This window comes from Mandrillus leucophaeus, unplaced genomic scaffold (assembly GCF_000951045.1).
Source record: "Mandrillus leucophaeus isolate KB7577 unplaced genomic scaffold, Mleu.le_1.0 Scaffold431, whole genome shotgun sequence".
NCBI classification, from domain to species: domain Eukaryota; kingdom Metazoa; phylum Chordata; class Mammalia; order Primates; family Cercopithecidae; genus Mandrillus; species Mandrillus leucophaeus.
Window position 1 is genome coordinate 1,960,428 of NW_012104599.1, and position 19,410 is coordinate 1,979,837.

At 43.0% G+C, this 19,410-nt stretch overlaps 1 protein-coding gene across 1 annotated transcript in view; it reads right to left on the bottom strand.

Annotated features, from left to right (window-relative positions):
- ETV6 (ets variant 6) overlaps nucleotides 1-19,410 on the bottom strand; it is a 260,618-nt gene that overhangs the window by 17,235 nt on the left and 223,973 nt on the right. The window contains exon 5 of the mRNA XM_011993649.1: nucleotides 6,476-7,021. Coding sequence (XP_011849039.1) covers nucleotides 6,476-7,021 — 546 coding nt within the window. The remainder of the gene's footprint in view (nucleotides 1-6,475; nucleotides 7,022-19,410) is intronic.

Sequence of the window (19,410 nt, forward strand, 5' to 3'; positions counted from 1 at the left end):
AAAAAAAAAAAAAGAAAGTACACTGTTTTAGTTGGGTGACAAATAAGACCAAATTGATGTCTCCCTGATTAGCATCTTTTTGTTTCTGTTAAGGATGTAACCTTGAGAGATAGTAAACGTATTTTTTAAAGTCCCAAAAGGCTACCATTAAAGATTCCAAGGATTGCTGCAGAGTGTGTTCTAAGAGGGTTAGGAGTGAGGAGACCTGGAGCTGAGAGGAAATTCTGTGTCTTGCCTGCTGCAGGATTAATGACCCAATTGACCAGTGATAGCCTCACAAATCGAGAAGTTCATGTTCACAAAGATGGAGAGACTTTCAGCAAAAGTTGTGAGATAAACACAAGAAAGGTGATACTCTCTATTTGGGCAGGCCATGGGCTTTGAACACCCAAATCTGTACAGATTTAGGTCCCCACTTTTGGGTAGCAAATGAGGGGTTATGAAATGAATGGATTATGAAACAATTCTCAGTGTACCAAGGAATCTTCTTCCTCAGCAGAGTTTTGGATTAAGGCCAAGGAAGAGATCTGGTGGCTTAGGTTTTAACGGAATTAAAGTACTTGAAGAGAAAACGAAAATGACTGAGAAGTTTTAAGATTTAGCTGTCTATAGTCAAAGTAGGAGCTTAGTTTGTGTCATGGCATAAAGCAAGAGGACGTTGCCTTCCACCAGCAAGGATACGAACTTTGGCATTCAGAGATGCAGTGCCCTATCATCTAGAACAATGCCTGGCACATAAGCAGACTGGCAATAATTTCTGAATCAATGAATGAAGAACTATATAATCCAAAGTGCAAATAAATCATTTCTTTTACTTAGCTGTATTTTATTATGTTAATGCTGTTTTCGTAACTATGCTGGTTGGTCTGAAAATATAGCCTGCAGTCCAGAACCTGTCTATTCTCTTACATAACTGGTTATTGTTCCTTCCACGTGTCTTAAACACGCCTTGTCATCTAAAGTGCAAATAATTCCTTGAGAGCAGGGGGACTGTTTTCTAAGCCTGCATCCTACATTGCCCCTATGATTCCAAGCTTACTGAACACCGGGTATACAAGGTTGCAAGGCAGAGAACATCGAATGTTTTCTGTAAAGGGCCAGTTCATCAATATTTTAGGTGTTGCTGGCCATGCAGTCTCTGTTGTAACTACTCAACTCTGCCACTGCAGCATGGAAGCAGACATAGGCAATACCAAATAAATGGGTTTGGCTGTTTTCCAGGAAATCTTGATTTTAAAAAAGACAGAAGGTGGCTGGATTTGGCCCACAGTTTGGGCCACAGTTTTCAATCCTTGCTCTAGAGTCCCACACCAGAAGGCAACCATCGTTTTGGGAAAAACGCTGAACAGAAGCTCGAGGCCAGACTCTTGATGTATCTGAATCTCAGTTCCTTCACCTGTAAAAGGCCCTTCTATGTTTGAAATCAAGTCCAAATAAGGAATTTCCATACATACTGAAAACATGACTCACGGGTGACTACAGTCACACCTCAGCCACCTACAGGTGCTTGTGGCCAATATACTTTCTGACTTTCAAACACACTGGTGGGACACAAGCCAGTAAAACTTTTGTAGGTAAAGTTTTAGAAGACTGACAGATGCTTTCTGCTAGGCTCCTTGCTCCTAAATAGCCTGTTCTTAAAGATACCAAGTAGAAAACAAGCATAGAAAGAAGCAACTTTTTCACTGTTCCATACACCATTGGTTGCTGCATTCAAAACAGACCCCAGGCATCTTGTCTCACTCCGTCTTGTGCTAAACTCTCTCTCGTAAACACTAGCCATTCCAACCTAGTAAACTCTTAATAACACTTCTCCTTATCCTTTGCAAAGTGAGTGACACCTTTAAAAATAAGCTACGTTATATTTAAAAAGATGTCATTTGTGATTTGTATTTAAACTGTCAACCACCTACTGAATTTCCTTTCTTGATTATTTTAGTTTTTCCATATGGTAAATACCTAACAGACATACATTTGCATGTATCTTAATTGTATGATGGGATTTCAGTGATATTAGATAATGAAAAGAATTTATGAAAAATTATATATCATATATATAAAAACATATATATATATATATGTATTTTTTTTGAGACAGGGTATCACTCTGTTGCCCAGGCTGGAGTGCAGTGGCATAATCTTGGCTCATTACAACCACCACCTCCCAGGCTCAAGCGATTCTCCGACCTCAGCCTCCTCGGTAGCTGGGACTACAGGTATGCGCCACCATGCCTGACTAATTTTTATATTTTTTGGTAGAGTCGGGGTTTCACCATGTTGGCCAGGCTGGTCTCAAACTCCTGACCTCAGGTGATCTGCCAGCCTCGGCCTTCCAAAGTGCTGGGATTACAGGTGTGAGTCACAGTGCCCAGCCTGAAAAATGATAGATTTTTAAATGACCTCAACAGACCTCAACTTGTAGATTTACATTTCTACCTGAAATAGAAAAAACACACTGAGCCTTATCTTGCTTTGCTCCTGGTAAGTTTTCTCCATCTGGAATGACCTCTTTTTCTCTAATCTCCACTTGTCCACATTCTAAGCATTCATCCAAGCCCAGCTAAAAGCCAGCCCTCCACGTAGCTTCCCCTGACATCCCTTCTCTGACCTCCCACGGTACTTAACAGGAGCCCTTCTAAGATACATGTCACGTGCTTTGCTTTTGTAGTTAACTGTGCTCAGCTCTTTCATGATAAAGACTGTGTCTTATACCTCTCTGTCCCCACCCCGTCAAGAATGCAGAACAGTGCCTTATAGGCAGAAGGTGTCCAAATGCATAAATCCTAGGGCACCTGAACAAATCACATCTGAATAGTAAGAATTCAGCTTCGTTTTGCGATCCACATTCATGAGTACTATTTGCATCTATACCCTCCAGCTATAGTACTCATCAGTTTGACATTCAGCAGCACCTTCATTTCTTTTTGTACTGTGCTCATTTAAAAAGCTTTAAGGGGCTAAGTTTTCTCATCTAACAGCTGCTTTATGGAGATTTAAAGGCTTTTTATGGCTGTTCAGTAATGACAGAACTTTTACATTGTACACAGGAATCACCCGATGAATTTCACCTCCAATAAACAGAATCAATTTTACAAGGATCTGAGGAGTCCAGAAAGATATCAGAAGAGTGGAGTACACACAGGGTTATCCTCAAAGAAACAAAAGTGCCTAAAACTCTTGTGTTTTCTTGGGAGGGTTACAGAATCAAGACTGTCAGACTACAGACTGGCAGAGCTGGAAGGAACTTTAGGGACCATCGAGTCCTACCTTCTTCACAGAAAAACAATAACTTTCAGTGGAATGAGTTAAATTTGGATTTGGTTAAATTAGTTAAAATATACATTGGGAGATTTAAAAACTTGGCATTATAGCATGGTAATTAGTTTTAGGACACTGTGTCATACTGAAGGAGTTAATGCATTCCCCTAAAAGATCTAGGCCCCAGGATTATTTTACATGAATATTCTGACTTCCTAGAGCCATCAAGAAAAGCACATGTTGCCTATTTCTGTGTGCCCTTGAGAGAGCGGGCATCCACAGACACCCAGGCTCATCATCTGGTGGGTGCAGTATTCTACCAAGCTTCCTAACTGATGAGGCTGCATCCATCATCAAACACTGATATTGCGGAATGAGATGAAAAAAATAGTAGTATAGGCTGGGTGCAGCAGTCCATGCCTGTAATCCCAGCACTTTGGGAAGCCAAGGCAGGCAGATCACTTGAGGCCAGGAGTTCAAGACCAGCCTGGCCAACACGGTGAAACCCCATCTCTACTAAAACTACAAAAAAATTAGCCAGGCATGGTGGCGTGTGCCTGTAATCCCAGCTACTCAGGAGGCTGTGAGGCATAAGAATCACTCGAACCTAGGAGGCAGAGGTTGCCATGAGCTGAGATTACATCACTGAACTCCAACCTGGGTGACAGAGACTCTGTCTCAAAAAAAAAAAAAAAAAAGTAATGTAATTTTAAGAGACTAATATTTTGAAATTTACAAACCTACTAAACAATGGAAAAATAACTCCTCAAGTCTAAACTATGTATCTTTCTTGATTCATGGGCTTATGGTAGATTCCCAAAAAGTGGTGAAGGCAGTGTCACCTGGGAAGTAGACAGGAGAGATCTTGGGAAGGAAGCCAGGCCCATGAGGGCAGCACTGCGGACAGCAGCCATGGGGCAGCAAGGGTTGTCATGCACAGCTCGGTCACAGGGCCCCTATCTGACCTTGGCAAAGGCCTTTGCCTCTCCGGGGCTCAGTTTCCTTTGTGGTTTCCCCTGTACAAATGACCCTTCTACATAAGATGAATACTGCAGTAATGAGCTACCTTAAGAGCGGTCCTGAGAATTATAAACAAGCAAAAGGTATCTGCAAAATGTCAAGTACTGCTGCACACACCACACAAGAAACAAGACAAGAGGGTATATAGACAAGAAGGGTATTGCCTGGAAAGCACAATGCGTCATTTACAGAATTCACAGCAATACACTGACCTCATCCTACTTCTCCAATTATCTGGGGAAATTCACATGTTTTGCCTAAGCTCTTTGCTTCCTTATCTACTATTCTTTTTTCCCCAGTTTTATTTGTTCATTTTCTGATTAAAACAATCTAATGTACAGGTAAAAGCGGAGAGATCAATATTAACCCCCATGCATCTATCACCCAGACATATAACCACCAGCTAGTGATGGCTAGCCTTGTTTCATGCAGACCCCACCCACACCCCACCCCCTAACTCTGCAGGATCATTTTGAATTGAATCCCAAACATATATCGTTTCCTTTTTCATAGTTTTTAAAACATATAAGTCATTTCTGTTTGTCATTTTATTTTCTTGATTCAACATCCCTGATGTAAATTATTTGTAATAATGAAACTGAGGCAACACTGGTGGTGCACTTGGGGCCAGAGAAAAATCTAGACACAAATGATTTAAATAAAAAAGGAACAGTACCGGCCGGGTGTGGAGGCTCATGCCTGTAATTCTAGCACTTTGGGAGGCCAAGGTGGGCAGATCATGAGGTCAGGAGATCGAGACCATCCTGGCTAACATGGTGAAACCCCATCTCTACTAAAAATATATAAAAAATTAGTCAGGTGTCGTGGCGGGCACCTGTAGTCCCAGCTACTCGGGACGCTGAGGCAGGAGAACAGCGTGAACCCAGGAGGCGGAGCTTGCAGTGAGCAGAGATCGTGCCACGGCACTCCAGCCTGGGCAACAGAGTGTGGGAAAAAAAAAAAAAAAAAAAGGGACAGTACCTCAAGGCAGAGGTAGGCTTGTAGGAGCCTGTTATTCCATTGCCATCAGCATGGCAGCACCCTGATGGTCAGCTGGGACTCTGACCAGGTTATGGGCTCAGGGAGGAGGGGGCATTTCTCTCCTTTCCCTGAACAGGTCTGTTCTCTCCTGTCTCCAGGTCTCCCTTCCACTACTGAAAGCACAATCACTTCAGTGTCACACTCTCTCCCCTGCAAAGCCTTGCTTGGTCCCTCCAGTCAAAACACACCTTCCTTCTGCTTTGTTTCTACAGCACTTCATTACTCCGGCAGACAGTAGGTGCTCAATGAATGCTGGTACATAAAATGAATGGGAAATGGGGCTTACTTCATTCTGCCTTATATCTTAGTGGTTTTCACCCTTGTCTCCTCCACTATATTCTAAATTCCTCGGGGAAAAAGATATTGCATGTTAAATTAGCTCTGTATCGTACTCCTAATGCATTGATTTGCACACAGCAGGTGCTCAACAAATATCCCACTAACGAAGTAATGCACTATGAAAAGAGCTAACCTTGTCACATGGTTAGAGGATTAAGCTTCTGAAGAATGAGTTCACGTAAATTATGAGCATCCTAGGAAACAGACAATGTGTAGATATTTTTCCCACTGGTTTCCATTGGTTTCTTCCCTTAAGTAAGCAAATTTGGGCTTCTTATCATACATGAAAGAGAATCTGAGAGTGGTTTCCTCTGTCAAATGGCCCAGCAACACCCGCCTCCAATACCATAATCCTGTTTTCCTCTCCTACCCGCTCCCAAGGTGAAGGCTGCACGACGTTACTGCTCGCAGGATGGAATTACAGGCCTGAATCGGAGGACAAAGCTTCTTTTTGCTATGTCTGGTCATTAATTAGCTGCTGGAAACTTCAGGACAGGGCCATTAGCATGCTCATAAACCTTTTATTTTAAATGTTTTCGCTTAGCCTTGATTCTGATGTGACTCTCCTTGTAAGCTGGACGTAGGACATTTGTTTCTTAACATTTCTGAGGCTCATTAACTACTCGATCCCAGCGGCTCATTAACCAAGCCATTAGGGATTTCGCCTCATGCAGGCAGAAGCCTCCACTTGCCCTCACAGAGCCTTGGAGGGCGCCTAATTGGGAATGGTGCGAGGCTGGCTGCAAGCATCACGGGGGAGAGTGGGGCTTTGTCAGGTCTCCACGATGCGGGAGCAGCGAGAGGGGAGCTCACTCACCTGCTATTCTCCCAATGGGCATGGCGTGCTCTTCAGGGGGGGAGACAGAGACCATGATGTGGTTCATGTAAGCCAGGTCTTCCCGATGAGAGAGGTTGATGGGTTTCCCTTCTCTATGCAGCCCGTCCTCGGAGAGCCTGGATTGTTTGAAATCCACGGAGTGCCGGGGGTTCAGGATCAGAGGGTGCATGATGGGGCTGGGCATCAGCTGGATCACGCGTGTGCTCTCCTGCCGGGGGCTGGATGGCTTCGGGTGGGACTCAGAGGACGCTGGGCAGTGATTATTCTCCATGGGAGACACTGACAGAGGGTAGGACTCCTGGTGGTTGTTCTCCTGGTGCGGCCTGGGTCCCTGAGCTCTCTCAGCTGGGGAGAGTCGGCGGATCATGTTGTCCAGGGGGGACCGGAGGGGCCGCTGCTCGGGGTCAGGAGAAGGCCGGTGATTTGTCGTGATGGGTGACCTGGAGCGGTGCAACAGTTCAATGGTGGGAGGGTTGTGGTGCACATTATCCACGGATGGCCTGGGGGTCCTCTGGACACAGTTATCTGTGGAGCAGAGGGAAAGGCAATCACGGTGAGTTGGCAGGACAGGACCCTCCCCGTGGCTCTCCAGGCGGTAAATGGAGGAGCGTGTAGGTTATGTGTAAAGAACCTTTCTCCCCAGAATGCAGTGTCTTTTTCACCGCTTAACAATGTAAAATGTGCATATTGAAACTATTTTTCTATTGCCAGGCAACCTAAGGATGTCTACAAGCATTCCGTTGATCACCTACCTGTGGCCTGTAAGCACAAGGAAGCCAAACGTCCATGCCTCATCTTTTGGTCATCATTTAACTCTTCTACATCGCTTTCAGAGGGGGAAGCGTTCTTAGGGGTTTCTCTCTAGCTGCTTTCATTGACTTACATTTTCACAACTAAAATTTTCATATTCTCTACCTCTAGGAGTTATTAGTATTAGTGTTAATGTTAATCATATTAGTAATAATTATTAGTAATAACTATATCTTAGATGCTGGATTTCACTGTTTAAAACTTAACAGCACTCCTGGCTGGGTGCAGTGGCTCCCACCTGTAATCCCAGTTACTCGGGAGGCTGAGGCATGAGAATCACTTGAACCCAGAAGGTGGAGGTTGCAGTGAGCCAAGATCACACCACTGCACTCCAGCCTGGGTGACAGAGCAAAACTTTGTCTCAAAAAAAAAGAAATAAAGAAAAAGAAAAAAACCCCAACCTTATAGCACTCCTAACCAGGAGATACCACTAGTACCCCTGTTTTACAGATGATAAAACTGAGGCATAAAGAAGTTAAGCAACTTACTCAAGGCCACACAATCTCCTAACAGTCAGTTAGGAGATTAGAACCAGACTCCAGTCAGATTTTAGAACCTGTGTACTCATGACATCTGTCACTGCAACATAGAAACTACGACGCAAAGTCACCAAAACCAGCTCTAAGCATGCACAGTGGCCCCAATTTACAGAATGACAATCTTACTGAACTTGAAAGAACTTTTGGGAGCACTTTGCTTCTGAGTGCACAGACCCTACAAGTGCTCAGAGACAGGCAGAGGTAAGGAAGAAGCAGGATGAATGGACACCTCTAACAATACCTCTAACCCGTCCCACTCGAAGTTGCAAGCTGGTGACGTGTGTGCGAGGATAACATCAGAAGCGTACACAGCTCAGCAACAGAAGTAGCTCTGAGGGCTGGGTTGGGGAATGGACCAGCACACACCTGGCTCCAGAAGTCCCTGCTAAGGTGCAGAAGGACAGAAATCTGCCCATAAAAATGGAGATTTCTACATGGCTGCTCACCCAACTCAATGAACTCTCTCTGGCCACATCTTTTCCCAGGGCAGCCTCACCAAAAGGATGTGCATGCTTGCTGTCCTTGTTCTGGTCAAAGAATTGTCCACAGTTCTAAGTAAAGCAAGTCAAACACATCACCTTTGTCCATTAAGATCATATATATATAAAGAACACATAAAGGGAATTCAGTAATTTGATAGGGTCCGTAAACAGAGACAGACATGGTGGTTTTAAGTTTTACACAGGGTTAAGAAGAAAATGGGGACTTTTTTCTTTTTTGAAAGTTCTACTAGATCTCATCTATCATATGAAACACTGAACAAAAATATTGTTCATAATATTAAAAGATCATCTCCTTGAAAGCAAAGGGCTTATTTTGTGACTGCTGTATAACCTACTGCCGTAAGTTCAAAAGTGCCTCATCATTGGAATAGCTATCAATAGGAGACTGATTTAATAAATTATAGTATATATCTCTAAACAATGGAGTACTATGTAAGTGTAAAAAGGAATGAGGAGTATCTCAATATTTTGCTAAGGACTAGCATCCAGAATCTATGGTTAGATACGAAAAGCAAGATGAAGCATTTATGATCTGCCACCACTTATCTAAACAAGGAAAGGGGGAGTTTCAGTTTCAACAACAGTAGAGTGGCTTGTACCAAAGGAACCGTCCTACGGATAGAAATGAAAGAAACTGTATTAAATACATTGAAAAAACTATTTGAAGGTATCAAGGGCAGACAAAAACCGGGATTTCACTCTTGAAAGAAGGGACCTGCACAGAGTGAGGTCCATGTTTAAACAGCTTTCTCCCTGGTTCCGCTGATCTCCTAACTGCCCTATGCTGCATGCTCCTCCCCAGTCTGTGCCGCACAGGGCAGTTAGGAGATAAACAGAAAGTTGCTTGAGATAGAGTAGGTAGCTGCCAGAATGGCAGAAAATTGAAGAAACAAATCCCATACAGTGGGAGCCTCAGAGGGGAGGGTGATTAAATGTAAAAGTTTCCTCAAATTCTTGTCTGACTACTGAATAGCCCAAGTGCCAAGGAGACCCTTTGGAGTTCAGTGAAAAGCAACAGTTGTATAATCAAAAGATATGAGCAGAAATCTCAACTACTGGCTACCGCAGTGGAGACAGAGTTCAGAGTTTGAGTCTCATCAAGTTTGAAGGCTCTGCAAACACTTCAGGCTGTTTGTTACCCCCGAATGACCACAATGTAGGAGTAAAAACCCTAGGACAAGGGGATCTGGCTAAGGGCAAAAGGCAAAATAGAAACAGATTGGACCTAATGAAACGTAAGACCATGCTTCTGCAGATTCAAAGTCACTGGCCAGTAATTTGATTGCCTGCTAGAACAAAAGTCAACGCTCTTCAGTGGAACAGAACACAATCCAGTGTCTCAACGTGCTCAGCACCCAGTCACAATTTTCTAGATATGAGAAGAAATACAAACATGCTACTCATAATAAGGAGGCAAGGCCATCAACAGAAACAGAACTTGAGATAATGCAGATGTTGGAATTAGCACAAACAAACAAACAGAAAAACTTTACAGCAGCTATTATAAATAAGTTCAAGCCCTAAAAGAAAATGATGGTTGTAATAAATGATGACACATAGAGCCTGCCAAAAGGGAAATGGAATAAAAAAAAAGACAAAATAAAGATTCTATAACTGAAAAGTATAATATCTGAAATGAAAGACTGGACTAGATGGACTTAATAGCAGAATGAGAGAAGAAAGGGTTAGAAAATTTGAAGACAGATCAGTAAAAACGAAATCCAAACAAAACAAATCCTCAGTGACCTGTGGAACAATATCACATGGTCTAATACACATGTAATTGGTGTCCAAGAAGGAGAATATAGAAAGAAACAGGGTAGAATAAATTAAAAAATAATAGCTAGATTGTCCTCAAATTTGGTAACAACATTATCAACAACAGTCAATTCAAAGATCCAAGAATCTCAAGTGAGATATGTAAAATAAAAACCACACCCAGGTACACCACAGTCAAACTGCTGAAAACCAAAAATAAAGAGAAAATCTCGAAAGCAACAAGAGAAAAAAAGAAACTATGTACAGGGGGAGATTATACTAATATACTATATATGTATAGTATGATAGTATATATGATATATGGTGTATAACTAATACTATATAAATATATACTTACACAGTGTATATGTATAAACTAATATTTATAATATATTATATATATGAATATACTAATTATGATTGACCTGTTTAAAAAAACCTGGAGAGGGACTGCTCAAACACACACACAAGAAGGATACAGATGGGAACCTATAGATTGAAAAAGACTTTAAGAGATACATTAACCATTTGCAATGTATAGATGTTGTTTGGATTCTGATTCAAACTGTAAAAAACATTTTTTTTTTTTTGAGATGGAGTTTTGCTTTTGTTGTCCAGGCTGGAGTACAATGGAGCCATCTCGGCTCACTGTAACCTCCGCCTCCCGGAATTCAGGTGATTCTCCTGCCTTCAGCCTTCCTGAGCAGCTGGGATTACAGGCATGCGCCACCACGCCTGGCTAATTTTGTATTTTTAGTAGAGACGGGGTTTCTGCATGTTGGTCAGGCTGGTCTCGAACTTTAGACCTCAGATGATCCACCCAACACGGCCTCCCAAAGTGCTGGGATTATAGGTGTGAGCCACCACGCCTGGCTGTAAAAAACATTTATGAGAAAAAAGTGGCAAAAAGTGAACACTAGTAGATTATTTGATGATACCGAGGAACTACTAGTTTTCAAGTGATATGATGGTTCTGTGATTGATTTTATAGAGCCTTTTTTTGAGACCTATGTTGATACTAGGTCTTTGACTTGTTCTGGTCAAAGAGCAAGTACTTTTTTTTTTTTTTTTTGAGACAGAGTCTCGCTCTGTTGCCCAGGCTGGAGTGCAGTGACGCGATCTCGGTTCACTGCAAGCTCCGCCTCCCGGGTTCACACCATTCTCCTGCCTCAGCCTCCTGAGTAGCTGGGACTACAGGCACCTGCCACCACGCCTGGCTAATTTTTTGTATTTTTAGTAGAGTTGGGGTTTCACTGTGTTAGCCAGGATGGTCTCGATCTCCCGACCTTGTGATCCACCTGCCTCGGCCTCCCAAAGTGCTGGGATTACAGGCGTGAGCCACTGCACCCAGCCTGTTGATACTATTTACAAGGGAAATTATGTATCTGGGATTTGCTATGAAATAATCTGGGATGGTGAAGGAGAGAGGAGGTAGACCACAGGGGAAAACAAGATTGGCCTTGAGTTACCATCAAAACTGGTGATGGGTACATGGTGATTCATTATACAATTCTCTTTACTTTTGTATAGGTTTGATATTTCCTGTTATAAAAAGCTTTTTTTTTTTTTTTTTTTTTTTTTTTAAAGTGCTTAATTAACCTTGCAAGGATACAGGTTGGGATGACAAGCACTAATTTCCTCACTTTAACCCAAATGCATATAAATGCTTACCAGGCACCAACTAAAATGATCTGTAATCTTCTGGAGATAAGGCAAACTTTCCTTTTATAGATAATATGGATCTCAATTCTGCTGCCCATAGAAATGTATTTATCTTTTGTCCATGGTTCACTTTTCATTTGTCACAGAGTATGATCACTGTAAACAACTGAAGACAGTTCCAGTTTGAACTTTCCTATATTTTCTTCTAAATGCCATTTACAGAATGTCTTTCTTTACTTAAAAGCTTATTAAGGTTTAAAATACTTAAGGATGAAGAAGACCATGTACTGAAAAATCCCATTTCCTGAATCCATTTCCCATCTTATAAATTTCAAAACAGTCACAGGCTTTGGTCAGTAATCTGGTTACCTGCAGGCTTTCTTTGATGTCCTGGGCTTCAAGGCTTCGTGTGTGGGTGTGCACTCAGGCCAGGCCTTAGGAAGTCTGGGAGGACCAGGAGAGGAAGAACTTTCATGCCAAGGGTAAAGGAGGAACTGATGTAATGTCCTGGAGAGATTTCACTCTCCGTTCCTGCCCAGACCTTGGGAACAATGCAGGAGGGTGATAGTGCTTTGGATAATCCAACTCAGATTCTACTTTGGACTCAGGATCCAGGCGGGAACAGGACTTGGAGGAGCTTGATTTATTTATTTCTCTGCAGATATCACTCAAAGAGGAAGTACTTGATGAAGCTGATAACATTAACAGTAGAGAACTGGATCCGAGGGTATTTAATTCCAGGCTCCTGGTGGTCTGGGCACAACCACTGTCAAGGCCGAGAGGCCTGCAGTGAGACCTTGCAAGCTTTGTTTCAGTCTGCAAAGCAGTGCCCATGTACCGAGTGGGCTATGACGTTCTTAGCCTACTGCCTGCTGCCTCTGTTATTATAAGTTGGCAACAGGGCATGGAAACTTACGAGACCAGAGCCGGCAGGCAGAGAAGCTCCGGACACAGGAAATGCACTGAGCGGACAGTGGGTGCATTAAATCCCCCAGATGTAGGAGTCTTCTGTCTAAAACAAGAAGATTTTTTTGGTCTGGCCTTGATGTCTGGGTTTGTTCTTGGTGAGCTGCCCAGCTGGAAAACTGGGAAATTATCCACATTGCCCTCATTCTGAAGGTCTTGATATGGAAGGGAAATATACAAGGAAGAGGGAGGGAAAGCCAGACATAATTAGTCCCTGTGGACACAGAAGGAAGGGAGGAAGAAAGACCAAGGACTGGCAGGGAACTGTCATTCTGGTTGGAAGTGTTTTCTGATCTCAAACCTTTTTCCTTGTAGACCTCTGTTAGACACAAATAATCCCTTCTTCTCACTGCCAAACAGCCTAAAATAAACCAGGACTTTAAATGTGGTAATTTTCTGTACAAAAAGGTCTGATTTCTTACCCTTTCCTCTTGTTAGGAAAGTTTCCCTACTTAAAAATTCATAAAAATTTGACCCAATTTAATCACGCTATAAATAATAAGTAACTAGTAAACCTAAACAAACAAACAAAAATCTGCCTTTGGTGAAAGTTTTGACTGGTAAGTTTCCAGGGTACAGCAAAGGCTAAGATCAAGTTTGCATCTCACACACCAGGATCACATTTCCACCATTGTGCTTTCCCTAAGCCCACAGATGCTGGTCAGAGAAGAAGGTCACCAGGGAGACGCAAATCAACAGGCCCAGCAGGTAATGCTCACTCAAGCCTCAGTCCACTGGGTTTCACTTTCTCCCTATCCCAGTCATTTTGTTAAAATGTAATGGGAAGTATGAATGACACACAGAGCTAGACAGAAGTCATAGGCTCAAGGTCTTGAAGTGGAATTCAAACTATATTTCATATACCACTCCCGGTCTCCTATGCCCATTATGGGATGAAAATCTCTCCCCCAAAATTCATAAGTTGAAGTTCTAACCCCTAGTACCCTCAGGGTGTGACCTTATTTGGAAAGAGGGTCCTTGAGGATGCAATTAGTTAGGATGAGGTCATTTTATGAACAGTCAATATGATTGGTGTCCTTATAAAAAGTATACTTTGGACTTAGAGACATACACAGGGGAAGAAAGGAGGTAAAGATGAAGGCAGAGACCTCCAAGGCAAGGAATGCCAAAGCTTGCCAGCAAACCACCAGAAAAGAGGAGAGAGTCATGGAACAGATCCTATCTCAAAGCTCTCAGAAGGAACCAACTCTGGCACACCATGTTGACCTTGGACTTCTAGCCTCCAGAACTGTGAGATGATAAATATCTGTTGTTTAAGCCACCCAGTTTGGGGTACTTTGTTACAGCGGCCCTAGCTAACTAATACGCCCCCTACTCCAGTTACCTGAGGTTCAACCTCTGCTTGGTTTGGAGCCTTTCCCCTTGACTGTGTGCCCGGCATTTCAGCCTATTCATCCCCACAATGTGCCAATGTCACTGAACTCCCTTGGAGGGCCTGAGAAGAAAACTGCCCTAGTTTGGAGTGGATGATTCACATATGTTTGAGGTTACCAACAATAAACCCTATGTACGCTCCTAGAATTTTATAAGCATTTGATGAAAGGGGCTAAACGAAACAAAATGGGTAACTTGTAGTACTCTGAGGCTTAATCTTCATTACTGCAGCAGGCCTGGGCAGGACTGCTTCCAAACAGGCCACCTTTCCAGGGGATCAGTAGAGAGAGTACATGCACATCTGCCGACACAGGAGGCCTCACAATCGGGGCTGCAGACCGTCTTGCTCTTCATAGGCAGAATAGGGGAGTCTCCTTTGTCTCCATAAAGCAGCACAAAAGAAGTGAATTAAGAAATCAAGAGATTGGATTTCCAATAAGCCAATTAGGTCTGTTTGGGTAAACCTCTCAATCATGTATAAGGCCTGGAGTCACAGGTGGCAGAGAAGTAAGGCAGAGAGGCCCTGGAGTGGGGAAAAGAGCAAGATGACCCCTTAACTGAGGGCTTCCTTCTCTGGAGGTGAAATCAAACTGCTCCCAGCTCCTTATCTCAAAGATCAGATGGCATTTCCCTAGGGGTAAAGGAAGTCTCTTGGAGACTTCCTGCCTGTCTTGTGAGAGTCATTCATGCATATTAGGGATCTCCTGCCCCTAAAACTTCTGGCTTAAGAGAGCACGCTAGCCCTAGGGCTAAAAGCAGCCTCCAGTTGGAGGACCCTGGTGCAGGCAGGGAGGGTGAGGGTCCCTTCTGTAACAGGCCGAGGGCCCAGATGCAAAGAGGGTCTCTGCACAATCCAGTCCCTACACGCCGTCACAAAAAACACATGCTGCCGCAGGGGCAAGGGTCAGAGGGTAAAAGGTCATGCTGCCCTACGCCCTGAAATATAGGAGGCAAAGCAGGAAGAAAGGTCCTGGAGAGGAAAGCAGGACTTGCAGAAGGCTGGAATGAGGCCGGGTCAAGGGAAAAAGGTGTTAAGTGGTGCTCGGAGGCCCAGCTCCCAGGGGGAGCAGGAAGTCAAGATCTTAACCTGTTTCTGATGGGACCTGTCATTACCTGCTGCCAGATTCAAGATTCCCAGAACAGAAAGGGGTGCAAAAAGGCTAACCTTGTAGTTCTTAAGGGAGGAGACAGCCAGAAGTTTAATACGAAGGTTCCAAAGGGGTCATGGAGGACTCAGCGCTCGACAGGTATTGCAAGGTAACAGAATGCAAGCAGTGCTCACTTCCAAACAGGCTGTGTTATGAGAGTAATGAAGATTGGCACTTTAAATGTATTTTCCCACAGAAACCACAGCGCAGATGAATCCGCGAAGGTGTTCTTGGATAACAGCGAGGGAGGCAACAGCCCTTCCCTACGTATAAGATGCACAAACCTGATGTTTGCACAAAGTGCGTGCAGTTGCGATATTGAGAATGGTTAAGAAAAGTGGAAGGAAAAACCAACTACACAATATTGTGAATAGACGTACCACTGCTGAAGTACACCTAAAAATGGTTAAAATGGTAAATGTTGTGTATTTTATCCCAATTAATAATTTATACAAAAAGAGGGGGGAAAACAACAAAATAATAGCCAGAAATATTCAATCATGATAACGAGTAACATTTACTGAGTGCTTGGCTATTCTAAGGGCATTTTCCATATTAACTCATTTCTTTCTTTCTTTTTTTTCTTTTCTTTTTTCTTTCTTTTTTGTTTTTTTGAGACAGAGTCTCACTGTGTCGCCCAGGCTGGAGACTCATTTCTTTCTTACGTCAACCCTTTGAGATAGGTCCTGTCATTTTCCTTCTTTTACAGGTGGAGATCTGAGACCCAAGGCAGTTGCCTGAAGTCACACAGCCGGTAAACTGGGGAGCTGGGATTAGAACCCAGGTAGTCGGGGGATCTAGAGTGCATGCATATACGTGCCAGCATGCTCTCTGGCTCCGTCATGCATTACACGGTTAATATGTGTAACGAAGATGTCAAACCCCAGCCCACAGCCTTCTTGACCCTGCGGTCATCAACACGATTCCAGCAAAACTAGAGAATCGAATGGTTTTACAACAACCGTGAAAGGATGTGACTTGAGCAGCTAACGACTGCATCTACCTGGTGCCTACTAAGCAACTGTAGTAAGGGGCCAGCTTTCAAGGCGTGATCTCCTCAGGGGGTGGGTGATAGCCAGTGCTTCTGCTCTCAGAAGCCGGTGCCTGGCTCAGAACCCACAGTTCTCACAGGCTGGGAGATTTCCATGATGGCCCATCCATCCCAAGGGAGTTAATCATCTACAAGGGTGAATTCAGTCCAACTCAGCATGAGTTTTTAATATTATGAACTAGACATACTTTGGAATCTCAAAAGTCATCTTTGACATTTTTTGGTATAAATTTGGCAGTAACGTAAGCAGGGGACCTGCCACACACTGTACCCCAGTCAGGTGACCTGAAAACTGCTTTGGCGTCCTCATCTCCACAACTTCTACTTATCTTTCAATCATGTGCTCTATTTTCAGGGCGCCTGCACTACAAACATTCATGAAGATGTATTTTGGTCTCCTCATTCCACGCAGTGGAATGAATGCAGGCACTGGCATCAACCCCACCTGGGTTTAAATCTCAGCGTTGCTACTTGATTTTGGGGCATGTTACTTATTGCTCTTAACCTTTATTTTTTCATCTATAAAGTGGAGATAATAATATCACCTTCTTTTATAGGGTGGTGGTGAGGATTAAATGATTCAAACATGTAAGAGCTTAGAACAGGGCCGGCACACAACAAGGACCCAATAAATGTTAGCTATTCTTTTGTTATTAAGAAGCAGATTCATACACCTCATCTTCTTTAATTATCTCATTAAAATTGTATACCATTTCCTTCCGCCAAAGCAGTCTTGGGGCACTTAGGTTTGGTGGTGGGGCAGGAGGGGTACGATTCCCCTCAATAAAGCAATCATATAAATAAAACTTCTGTGGGCCATCACAGAACACACACCACCCTCTCCATCTCTCACAAAGAAATGACTTCTCTCAATTATTGAGCCATTCCCATGTGCTAGTTGTAACAAAAATTGAGATCGATTGTACTTCGAGGCTTGAAATTTCTCACCACTTGCGATTTCCACATTTACCTCGTGATAAAGAGTTGTCCCAGAGCAGAACTGCCACGTTAAACTGCACCCAGTGCTATAGAAACAATCTCCGCCCTGCATATGTGTGAATATCTGCACACTAAAGTGATTAAGAATCACTGCTCCATAATCTCTTTGATGGGGCAGAGGAAAGGATGGGACTGAAGAGCTGAAATTATCAAGCTCCAAGGGGGTGATGGGATGAGAACGTTGGAGAAATCCAGATCTTGCGCCTTCTCCCTACAGACTGCACATCCAGTCCCATGGGGCAGTTCTGCGGAGCTGGTCCCATTCCGAGACTAGCCCAGAAGGGAGGCGTATTTTATGTTTCCACGGAGCTTGTAGGGGGCCAATATTCAAGTAGTTCCAACACCAGAGGACAAGTGACAATTAAATATATATATATGGGGATAAAACCCAAAATAAAAGAATCTAAGGTATGAAAAGAAGTTATCAACACACCTGCAACGTGATAAAATAAATTTATTTTATAGTCATTTGCTGGTCTGCTATTTCTAAAGATGCTTTGCCTCCTGGTTTTTGTGAAAGAAGTAATATCATTGTTTACCTCCTTTCTACGTAACTACCTACCTGCATTCTAATTCATATTGCAAAGATAAAATGAGTCGTAACAGTCAAGGAAAAAGAATGTCCTTAAACTGAGCTTTTTATGATGAAATAAGTGAATGACACTACTCTTGCTGCCACTCTCAGAGGGGCAATGTTATCTGAAGTTCTCAATAAGGTGAGACAAATCAGGACAGAAGAGATTTTCTCTTGCTTCTGAGCAACACCAGGCAGGACACTGCTATGATTTTCTAGATTTTAGATGCTCAAGACCCCGAAGGAAGGGAATACGCCTTATCTTCATATCACCCAGGAACACTCAGATTCCTTGGATGTAATGTGGGGATTGAGAGCTGTAAGAGACTGCAGAAACCATTTAGTCCAATCCCCTTCTTATAACTGGGGAGACAGAGTCAGAGAAATGAGAAACTTCAGCCCTTATGATCTGTTCTGGCAGAATGAAGGGTTAGGACCTGGTTTCCTGACTTCCAGATCTCATCCTTTAAAACACTTACACACACACACACACACACTCTCACACTCATACCCACTCACCCCAGTTTGTTGAGGATGGTCTGGTTCTGGTTTTGCCTGAATATTTGATATGTCGTCCTTGCTTACTTACTGATGGAGCCCTGTGTCACTGTCATAAGTGTGTTAGTATGGGTGAAAAATTACAAGGTTAACCAAATTATGTGAAATCACCCTCCCTTCCCATAACTGATAAGGAAAAAGGGTGAAAATGCTGGTTTTTCTAGAGGTAAGTGTAATCTGAGGACTGCTTTGCTCAAGGCATGATGTGATTTCAGAATGGAGTACATTATAGAGGTAATGAATGTTCACATATAGAGAGTTTGAATTAGCATGATGATCATCGTCGTCTACTGTCAGGGCATGGAGGGGAACCTCTGAGCTAACACCAACTTCCCAGCTTCTAGCACTGTCACGTGGCTACTAAGGAAGGCATGATTTCAATGTAAGAAAGTCATAGAGGATACATGTGGGGAACTGGTGCTAGATTGAGCAAGACACATTTGTACTGTGACATAAATGCCCATTGTGAAATTATGAATGCCTGAACTGGTTAAGTTTGTGGCCACGATGAGGTGAAATCACAAGGCGGTTGAATGATGCCTTGTGTTTGCACTTGACTGTGCATGCTTCACTGTGCCAGGCTGCTGAACAGCTGAGTTGGGCCTTGTTCTCTTTCCATTCTGTCATTCCTATCCACCTACCCACCTACCTACCTACCCACTTACCTACTTACTTATGCCAAGTTGGTAGCAACATGTGTCATCTTGGGTTAACATACTTTTATATGGAACTGTATTCCCAGTTATGTAAAATAAATCACTGGGGAAGTAATATTTGATATGTATAATTTCACTTGACAGATTTTTTTTTTCAGAACCAGAGCTTTCTGTATGTTAACATATGCCCACATCAATCATCTGTTATCCTTCATAATTAAATGTAACAGTATTGATTCTGGAAACAATTTATGTTGAGCTGGATTTTTTTCTTTTCAGTGGAGAAGAAGGGAAA